Source organism: Nannospalax galili, unplaced genomic scaffold (genome assembly GCF_000622305.1).
Source record: "Nannospalax galili isolate Female #2095 unplaced genomic scaffold, S.galili_v1.0 scaffold142, whole genome shotgun sequence".
Classification (NCBI taxonomy): Eukaryota; Metazoa; Chordata; class Mammalia; order Rodentia; family Spalacidae; genus Nannospalax; species Nannospalax galili.
Window position 1 is genome coordinate 1,945,540 of NW_008348793.1, and position 11,086 is coordinate 1,956,625.

The 11,086-nt window shown below is 40.9% G+C and overlaps 1 protein-coding gene across 1 annotated transcript in view; it reads right to left on the minus strand.

Annotated features, from left to right (window-relative positions):
- Positions 1-11,086, minus strand: part of Pde5a (phosphodiesterase 5A) — a 143,318-nt gene that overhangs the window by 105,012 nt on the left and 27,220 nt on the right. Inside the window, 2 exon segments of the mRNA XM_008846048.3 lie at positions 6,096-6,236; positions 6,238-6,685. Of these exon segments, the coding sequence (XP_008844270.2) occupies positions 6,096-6,236; positions 6,238-6,685 (589 nt within the window).

The window sequence follows — 11,086 nt, forward strand, 5'->3', positions numbered from 1 at the left end:
AGATGTTTGTTTACAGCTCCTGGAACAAGTCTCCTAAAAATGATCAAATTTCGTGGGTGTGACAGGAATACATTCCCATACTCATACACGGTGTTATGGCTGGTTTTAATAGTCCAGGTGACACAACCTAGAATAACACGGAAAATAGTTTCAGTGAGGGACTGTCTTCATTGGGTTGGCCTGTGGGCATGTCTGTGGGGTATAGTCTTAAAGTTAACTGATGCGGGAAGATCCAGCCCAGTCGGCAGCACCATTCCCTAGGCAAGGGGTCCTGACCTTTACGGATGGAGAAGCTAGCAAGCAAGCAAGTTATGCGTTTATTCTGCTCTGCTCTTGACTCTGCATACCATGTGACTGGCTGTCTGAAGTTCCTGCCACCTTGACGTCCCTACAGAGATAGACTGGAACGTGGAACTGTAAGCCAGATAAACCCTTTCTCCCCTAAGTTGCCTTCTGTCAGAGTATCTTGTCACAGCAACAGAAACAAAGCTAGGACTCACATTAAGTCCCTTCCAACTATACCTGAGCTTATGCTGATGAGATGAGTTATTGGGGGATGGAGTGAGCCATCCCCCGATAACCTCACAAAACTTCAGGGTGGGGCTGGAACCCAGAAACCACAACCAGGTGATTGGAGGGGAAGAACATTCAGACCTACCTCCAACCTCTGAAGAGAGAAGGGCAGGAGATTGTGTTCAGTTACCAGTGGCCAATGACTTAACTGAATCTATACACCAAAGTTGCAATACAAACATAGGACATAAGGCTAGTGGAACTTCTAGGCTGGCTTATGTATCAGTGTGCTAGGTAGTCATGCCCCAGAGAGAAGCAGGAAGCTTTCTCCCTTCCCTGTGCCTTGATCCCTTCCTTTCACGGTTTCTGAGTTTTAACTGCAAGTATAGTGCTTTGCTGAGTTCTGTGAATTATCTGATCAAATTATTAAACCTGAGGGGGACAAAGGAAGCCTAGATTGTACTCAACATGGAGGAAGTATGGGTGGCCTGGAGATGCCACTTGGGGTTGGTACTGGGAGACACAGCATTCTGGTGAGACTGAGGCCTCAATGTGTAGGGTTTATGCCTGCAGGTACTATCAGAATGAAACTGGATTGCAGAATACCCACCTCATGGGAGAAGAACAGAGAATTGATTCTCGAAAACCAAACAAGGTCTCAACATTAAACATTTATGGTATTCTTGTCCAAACAAAACAAAACAAAACAAAACAAAAGCCTATCCTGAATTATCAGTGAAAGACATCCTAAAAAATTACTGGCATGTACCCTTCAGAAATATCTAAATCAAGAAAGATAAACAAGTAGTGACAAACTATTTTAGCTGGGAAAGACACATGGCAACTCTTTACAAAAGCAGATTCTAAATTACTTCCTGAATGGAAGGAACAGTAACTGTACAAAGGTTACTTAATAGGATAACTGAAAGAATTTGGAATATGGACTGACAAATTTTTTTTAATTAATTAATTTTTTTCTTTTATGTGTATGCATGTATTGCCTGCATGTAGGTAGGTGCACCTGTGTTGTGCAATGCCCATGGAGGACAAAAGAGGCTGTCGGATCCCCTGGAACTGGAGTTACAGACAGTTGTTAGCTGCCATGTGGGGTGCTGGGATTTGAACCCGGGTCTTGTGCAAGAACAACCAGTGTTGTTAACCACTGAGCTATCTCTCCAGCCCTGTTAAATGTTTTGAACAAATCAAATAGTAGCATTATATCACAGTAGAATTTCCTGATTTTGATGATTTTATTCTATGTAGAAGAATGTTCTTACACACACACACACACACACACACACACCACACACATATGCACAGACAACACTCCCCCCCACACACACACACGAGGAGCCAGTCAGGTGGTTCAGCAGGTAAAGGCACTTGACTCTAAGCCTAGCAGCTTGAGTTCAATCCCTGGGTCTCACCCAGTGCTAGGAGAGAACCAATCCTGCAAGTTGTCTTCTGACTTCCATACCTGTGCTATGCCATGTGCACGCACACATGTACACACATGTGCACACACACACTAAAAACCACAACAAAATACTTAGTAAAATATGACTCCAACTTATCAAATCCTGTATGTAAAAATCATGTGCGGCTTATACACTAGAGAGGGAGGGAAAGCAGAAGCACAAAGAAACGAACGTGGCGAAGCAGGATGTGGGTTTCCTATCTGCCAGTTTTCTGTGAATTCAAAATTGTCTCAAAGTCACAGAAAACAAACAAAACCAACACAAAAGACTTGCTAAGTAAGGCTCATTTTCTCCAGAACGGCATTTAAAAAATAATGCCTAAAATTAGAACCCTGAACAAGTAGATACAGCAGTTCCAAAAACTGTGTTCCCTGGGGGTACAATCAGACCAGGAGAGATTAATAAATTTTATCTAAATTCAAAGTTTCCGCTGTTCTTTTCTTTTTCTAAAATTTATTTTAGAAATCGCTTTATTCATTAGAAATTCACCAGAGAGTTTACCCTCCTTCAAGAAAGGATCTTGCTAAGCACTTCAAAGTGGGAAGTATGGGGTAGAAGATCTGAAAATTTGTTCCTCCTGAGACGAAGGGAGGACAGAGGACAGGCAGGAAGAACGGAGCTGTATGGTGACAGGCAGGAAGGACGCTCGGAGCTACATGGTGACCGGCAGGAAGGACAGAGCTACATGGTGACCGGCAGCAAGAAAGGAGCTACATGGTGACCGCCACGTAAGTGCTGAGGTGACTCTCCCCCATCATCATCTATGATCTTTGGAAACTGCTGGCCATGTGGAATGGCTCTCCTGCAGAAACAAAATCTGAAGTTTACATGTTAATTTGAAAGAGAGACAGGTGTTTTAACAATATAAAACTTTACAACATAAAAAAGCTCAGGGGGTGGGTTGGGTGTGTTAAAACTTTCCTTAGGAAGTAGACCAGTCTAAGTGTAGGTACTGGATATCTGATTAGAACATACCTTGTTATTATGTCAATATCTTATACATACTAAGACTCTGTTGCCCTCTCATTGATGAATGTTTAAATATTGGCTTACTGTTAACAAATGCCATGCCATATTCAAGAACTTGCTGAGTGACTGGATGACTGACCATGAGCCAATGTTTACATAGCACCTGCCAGCTAATCCTTTCTGTGGCGTCTGTGGTCTAAGAGAATTGCTGGTCTAAGCTTTGGATCTTGACTTATACTTGAAATGTGTCAATGTATTATTTTATTTTAGTTTTTTTAAGACAAGGTCTCCCTGCAGCCCCAGCTATCCTGGAACTCAGTAGATCAGGGTGGCCTTGATTTCAGAGATCTGCCTGCCTCTGCTTCCCGAGTGCTGGGATTAAAGGTGTGTACTACCATGTCCAGCAACGTACTGTTTTATTAGTAATAATAGTATTTTAAATTTTGTGCATCATTTTCTGTTATAAAGTTTTAAGTAGTGAATCAAATACTGATAATTTCTGAAAACAAAGGTATCTATGAAGCTCTTCGGCCAGCCTCAGTGTGAGCGCTGTTACACTTCATGGCTGCCTCTTGGTTCTCTACCATGTTCTGCACCTCAAAAAAGGTTTGGCATCCAAATAAGCGTCCTGACTAATGATGTCAGGAGTCGTTTTCACAGGTGCGTAGTTAGAGAGGCTGCGCGGGAAGCTTCAGAACGCATTTCCATACTCTAATTTCTTAAAAAGCTGCGAGACAGTATTTTGATTATTTAAATTATGCTTGAGGCTGAGGGATAAACTGTCCACTAGCCAATGGACTTTCAGTCCTGATTCCAATGTAAATTAGAGCACAGATCAACTCCACAGTCACGGTGGAACACTTGGACACTTTGTGGCCACTAAACAGCAGAGAATAGCACCGAGAGAGGTGACAGCGTGGGGAGCTCAAGGCTAAGAGGCTTTACCCTGGGCTCTGAGCAAACCAGACAGCAGGACAAGAATAAAATCATTATTAACTGCAAAACAAAAACCACAGTGTTAAAACTTTAACACTGTGGACTTTAAATAAGGAGTTTAAATAAAATGCAGACGAGTAAAGAGCTGACAGACCAGACACGCAGGGTCACAGAATAAAAGAAGGCTTTCTCAGCAGAGTAGTTATGGTTCTAATGTACTGGGATTAAAGTGCCATTGAAAAGTGGAAAGACGGGCTGGAGAGATGGCTCAGCAGTTAAGAGGACCCAGGCTTGGTCCTTAGCACCGACATATGGCTAACAACAGTCTACAACTCCAGCTCCAAGGGATCTGACTCCCTCTTCTGGTCTCTGTGGGCACTGCATACATGTATATACTCATGTACATGCAAGCAAAATACACATAAAATAAAAATTAAGTTTAAAAAAAAAGAAAAAAATGTGGAAACAGCTGTTATTAAGAACAGGAAAGGAATATGCAAGTCTGGCAGCAACAGCAGGATTGCTGTGTCTTTAATTCCTCTCCCAGAGTCTTGCAGTGTGACATTAGTACAGAGCACAGAGGGGCGGGCAGGTAGCTCCATGAAGACCACTAAGGTTTTCAAAGAGAATCAAAACCATGGGGGCATTCAAGACCCCATTATTTCCTGCTGTGCACCCTCCTCTCTGACATTTGTGCTAGAAATTCTATGTATTTATTGTATATAGCATTTTAATACAGTATTTATTAGCACGTATCTACCAGGTACTAGAAGAGGCACTAGGAATATTATAGGAGTAAGTTGAACCAGCATGTTGTAGCATATAGTTGAGTTAGAAAAACTGTTAAGCTACCTCACCAACAGATAAAGTAGCATTTCATTCAATTAAGATACTTTGATTAAAATTTGTAATTCACTTTAAATGGGAAATCTGAAGACATGGTGTAATCTTTAAATCCAAAATTAAGACTTGTGCATAGCTGCAACAAAAGAACTATCAAATCTTCTCATTACTGTGTCTTAGCACAAAAATTTCCATTAAAAAAGATATGGAAAAGTTTATTTGTAAGAATGGACATAATCTGGACTAACGACTTTTACCTAACCTTGCAACCAAAAAGTTACTGTCTGTAATGTAAACAGGCAAACTGAGCCATATGTCTTCTGACCTAAGCATATGACCTTAATCCCTCAGAACCCCTCCTTGTCTTCCACCCAAGAGAGTGAAAAATAGTATGAATGAATTTATGTATGAATGCCTATATGAATGATTTACATATCAACATGTTGGAAGCAGCATGCTTTCCTCATTGCAAACAGAGAATCTGAGAAGTGTGTGTATGGTATTCTAGGCTGAGGGATCAAAGACTAAGATTCTCCGATAAGATAAGGGTGGGTCCAAGCTCCTACAGCCCCAATTCATCCTGGAGATACTGTTTCAACAAAAGAGTGAGTGAAGCCTGGTTCAAGAGCACACAGTTCCATGAGACATCTTAAGGAACAGGTTCTCAAAGTTCAGCCCCATTCTTGGCCTTAAAATTACTATGAAAAGTTAGGCTGTTTCTTTATTCAGGCATAACCATAATGTGGTGTAGAAAAACAGCCTTCATTTGTTTAGAAGATCAAGAGAAGCTGGAAGAAATGAAACGGAACGGTACCAATGGGACTTCTGAAGGACTTAAACATGCATCACGAATGGATGAAGAAGATCACAGGCTTGCTCTTTTTTTAAACGTACCATTTTAGAATCGCGTTAGAAACCGCAAAGCTCATATAGAGATAGCTAGACAGAGCACATACAGTGACCAGATAAAAAGAAGAGAATACAAGTATGAGATGAGTGATTACATTATAATCAAGGGGAAAAAAACGATCTCCCTCAGGCCCTGTCCTTGGCGGAAGCACAGTGAAGAAACACTAACTAGGGAAGCTCTTATCCCACAATCTTGGCTCTTATTTATTTTTAATTAATTAATTAATTAGTTAATTAATCTACTTATTTATTTTTACTTTGTTTCTTGGTGTTGGAGATTGAGTCTAAGACCTTGCATATACTAGGCAAGCACTCTCTCACTGAGCTACACTGTCATCCAGCCAATAACTATGCAAATGATTACATCTCAACATTCACAGACACAGTTCAATGTTCTAGCCACATTCTGTCCCCATTGCTGGCTTCCACTGCTATGGCCCTACTCACCTCATAGGCATCTTTGATGTTCAAGGGCTCACCAAATGCTGCCACATGTCCTACAATGCCTTTGTTCCACTCTAAGCAGATACAGTTATTTGAAGCTTCCTCCAGGGTTGAACCTTCAGCAACATCAAAGGGGCGGCTGATAAAGAAACTTATCCTTGGAGCTATCCTCACAGACAAGGAACAGAGAATAGCGGTCCGCAGAGATGAGTCCATGGATATGTAAGAAAACTTTGTGACATAAGGCTGTGACATCCAAATGACTAGAAATATCTTTCACTAATTCCAAGAGTCTTGAACACTGGTCCCCTTCATCATTATTGAACCTTGGGGGGCTTAGTGGCATCTGTTCCTTCTTTTCTGAGTCGGAGAGGAAGCTCACAGTTCCCTCAGAATCCTTGACAACAATAGGCCTAAGAGGCCGGTCAAACTCAGAGGCAGAGATCTTCCTGGTTGGTGTTCCTGGGGTACTGTTATCCACATGAGGATTCTGTGGTAAGGAGCAAGAGCAAGATTCCGCGTGGCCTCGGATGCCTTCCTTGCATACAGGGATGGTGTGAACTCTCTCAGAAAACCATGCATTGACCATTTCTCTGCAGAACAAAACATGCAGACATGTTAGGTATTTGAGGAAAAAGGACACCACCTTCAGAAGGTGCCAGAAATCCCATCAGTGGCAGTCAGTTTCCAATCTTTTTAGCTACAGGAGAAAAAATGCCATCATTTCTGGGGATGGCGATTTGTTTATCTGAGAAACAAAGTTCCCTTTTCCATTGACAAAGGAGATACTAATCCTAATAGACTGACTACAGCAAAGTACATTTATACAAAGGAACACTAGGCTGGTATTAACAGTGGTTATTGTACTAATATAAGAAGTCTTTATGCACTAATATAAATAGGTTGGAACTGTAGTTCAGTGCTAGAGCGTGTGCAAGCTTTATGAACAAGGCCCTTCTAAGGGTAAAAGGCTCAACTTAAGAGCCGCTATCAGGATGGTGCTTTTCTTATCCCTTCATCTGGGTGTGCCTAACTAACCTTCTGTGATAAAATCTCAAAGATAATAAACAATGTGGCAAATGGAATTTAAGAAACCTGGGTAGAAGGCTGGTTGTTTTGCTTTTCGTAATTGAGTTTCACTATGTATCTAAGGCTGGCTTTGAACTCACTATGTAGCTCAGGCTGCCCTTGAACTCTTGATTCTCCTGCTTCAGTCACCCAGTGCTGAGATTACAGGCATGGTCCACTGAAGCCTGGCCTGAGTGGCAGTTCTGGCAAGGTGTGGTGGTTTGAATGAGAATGTCCCCCAGAGGCTCCAAGTATTTGAGCATTTTGTCCCCAGTTGGTACTGCTGTTTTGGGAGGTCTTAGAAGGTGTGGCTATGCTGGAGGAAGTACGTCATTGGAGGTGGGCTTAAAGAGTTCTTAAGCCTTGCCAGATCTCCAATCACGCTCTGCTTCCTGTGCCTACTTGAAGATGTGAGAGCCTAGCTTCTGATCCTACTCCAGCCATCTCTGCCACCATGCCTCCTTGCCATGATAGACTTTTGTCCTCTTTGAAACCATAAGCTAAATAAACTCTTCCTTTTATAAGTTCCCTTGGGCATGGTGTTTCTAGCACAACAGAAAAGTAACTAATACACAAGGCAAATCCCTTCTATGACTTAGAACAGGACCTTTCCTTTCTCTTCCTTGATGCCAGAGGATTTCTAAAAAATATCCACTACTGACCCTCCAGCCTCTTTCCTGGACCCCAGGGCTGACCTCTCGGCCAGGGGCTGCCACTGCTTCCTGATCCCTTGCATCCAAATGGACCCAGTTTCTTCTCAAGGTCACCAGGAACCCTCTGGGCCTGCCCTCACCTCCCTCTACTTCCCTGGGCTGCACAAACCGCCAGCCTCTTTCCTGGACACCTGGGCTGATCTTTTGGCTTCCTGATCTTTTGCAGCCAGACCAACCCAGTTCCTCAGTGCAGTCCCCAGGAGCCCTTGGGGCCTCTTCTCACCCCTATCTGCCTTTGCATCTCCGGGTGGCATGGCCACTAGCTGCCTGAGACCAGCATCTTTCCTGGGCTCTGCTCCCAGGCCAGTCCAACCCCCAAATTCCTGAGGCCAAAATCTTTCCTGGAGGGATCCAGACCTTAGGAGAAAGCCTGAGAGCATCCGATCCTCATCTGACATGGGCCTCTGTGGGAACTCCTGAAGACAAAAGCAATCTGGCCACTCCAATATAAAATCAAAAGAGAGAATCGGAAGCTTAGAGGAACCAGCTTTCCATGCCCAAAAAGTAAACCACAAAGGCATATAAAGTTTACATAGAGAAGCAGACCTAAACTTGAAAACTTGAGTCTGACACAAGAAAGAAACTACAAAAGAAATTCACATGTCAAAATCACAGAGAAAAAATAATAACATGACAAATCAAAATAACTTATCCAGACCAAATACCAATAGTCCTCTAGAGGAGTACAATGAGAATACCCTAGAGATTATGTTGACTGCAGTACATGGAACTCAAAAGAAAAATTATAAACATGATAAAAGAATTCAGTGAATTTAAAGAACACACAAAGAAATCAAAGAACTGAAGGAAGATAGGGATAAACTTCTGAATGAATTCAGAAAAGAGCTAGAAATATTGAAGAATACTCAGGCTGAAATGAAGAAGGAAGTGAAGCACTCGGTAAGCCAATTAGAAATGACAGGAGAAAGCTTCACCAATAGGATGAATGAAATGGAAAACAGAATATCAAGACTGGAAGATAAGGTGGATGAATTAGACCAGTCAAGCAAGGAGTATGAAAAATTTAAGAAAGCACAAGAATGGAATATGCAGGAGTTGTGACACCATAGAAAGACCAAACTTACGAATCATAGGCATACAGGAAGGGGAAGAATCCCAAGAAAACGGCATGGACCAGATCCTCAACAGAATCATAGAAGAAAATTTCCCGAAATTAAAGAAAGGCATTCCCATAAAATACAAGAAGCATATAGAAAACCAAACAGACAGGACCAGAAAAGAAATTCTCCATGGCACATCATAGTAAAAACACTAAATGTACAGGACAAAGAGACAATACTGAAAGCTGCAAAAGAGAAACAAGTCACATATTAAGGAAAACCCATCAGGATTACAGCTGGCTTTTCAGTGCAAACTATGAAAGCCAGAAGAACCTGGACCAAAGTATTCCCAGCTTTAAATGACCACAGATGCCAATCCAGATTACTATACCCAGCTAAAATGTCTAGTATAGTTGAAGGGGAAAGAAAACTCTTCCATGATACAGATAGGCTGAACGAATTCATGTCCACAAAACCAGCCCTTCAGAGAGTTCTAGAAGCAATACAAAGAGCTGAAGAAAGGAATGACTATACCCAAGGGGTTGCAGAAAGAAATTCAATGAAGAAACTCAATGAAGGTATAACTATGAAAAAGTAAAGCTGTATCAAGAATGTAAACAGAAATAAAAATGATGGGATTCAATACACATCTTTCATTAATAACTTTAAATATTAATGGAATGAACTCCCCAGTCAAAAGACACAGACTAGTTGAATGGATTAAGAAACAAAAATCCATCTTTTTGTTGTCTGTAAGAAACATCTCACTTTCAAGGACAGGCAATATCTTAGGGTGAAAGGATGGAAAAAAATATACCAAGCAAATGGTACTAAGAAAAAAGCAGGTGTTGCAATTCTAATATCTGACAAAATAGACTTTAAAACTAATCAGAAGAGATAAAGAGGGCCACATCATTCTGATCAAAGGAACAATAAATCAAGAAGATATTACAATCATGAACATATATTCACCAAACTCTGGTGCACCCAACTTCACAAAAACAATACTATAGGACTTTAAGACCCAGATTAATCCCAACTCATTAAGAGTAGGGAACTTCAATACTCCACTGTCTCCATTAGATAGGTCAACACGGAAGAGAGTTAACAGAGAGACATCTGAATTAAACAATACCATATATCAAATGGGCCTAAGAGACATCTACTGAGTACTTTCTACTCAGCACCCCATGGAAATTCTCCAAAATTGACCATATATTGGGGCACAAAACAAACCTCAACAAACACAAAAAAATTGAAATAATTTCATGCATTCTATCAGACCACAATGCAATAAAGCTTACAATCAACACTTGAAGAAGCCCTAGACACCACATGAACACATGGAGATTAAACAACACAGTCCTGATTGATGAATAGGTCAAAACAGAAATTAAGAGAGAAATAAAAGTATTCCTGGAACTAAATTAAAAGGACAATACAACACGACAAAACACTGGGACACGCTGAAAGCTGTCCTTAAGAGGGAAGTTCACAGCTCTAAGTGCCTACATCAAACAATCGGAAACAGCACAAATAAATGACTTAACATTGCAAATCAAGACACTAGAAAAGCAACAAAAAATGAAACCCAAATCTAGCAGACAAGAAGAAATAACAAAAATCAGGGCAGAAATTAATGAAATCGAAACAAAGAAAACAATACAAAAAAAGAAAAAATCAATGAATCCAAGAGCTGGTTCTTTGAAAAGATAAACTAGATTGACAGACCACTAGCCCAGTTAACGAACAGAAAGAAAGAGCACCTCCAAATCAACAAAATCAGAGATGAAAGGGGAAACATCACAAGAGACACCAAAGAGCTACAGAACATTATTAAGGGAATACTTAAAAACCTACATGCTACTGAATTTGAAATCCTAAAAGAAATGGATGGATATCTAAAGGCATGGGAACCACCAAAGTTAAATCAAGAGGAGATTAACAGCATAAACAGACCCATAACACAAAAAGAAATCGAAACAGTAATACAAAACCTCCCAACTAAAAAAAAGCCCAGGACCAGATGGATTTACAGCAGAATTCTATCAGACATTTAAAGAAGATCTACATCCAATACTACTTAATTTATTCAAAAAGATAGAAATGGAGGGAGAACTTCCAAATTCCTTCTATGAAGCCAGCATCACTC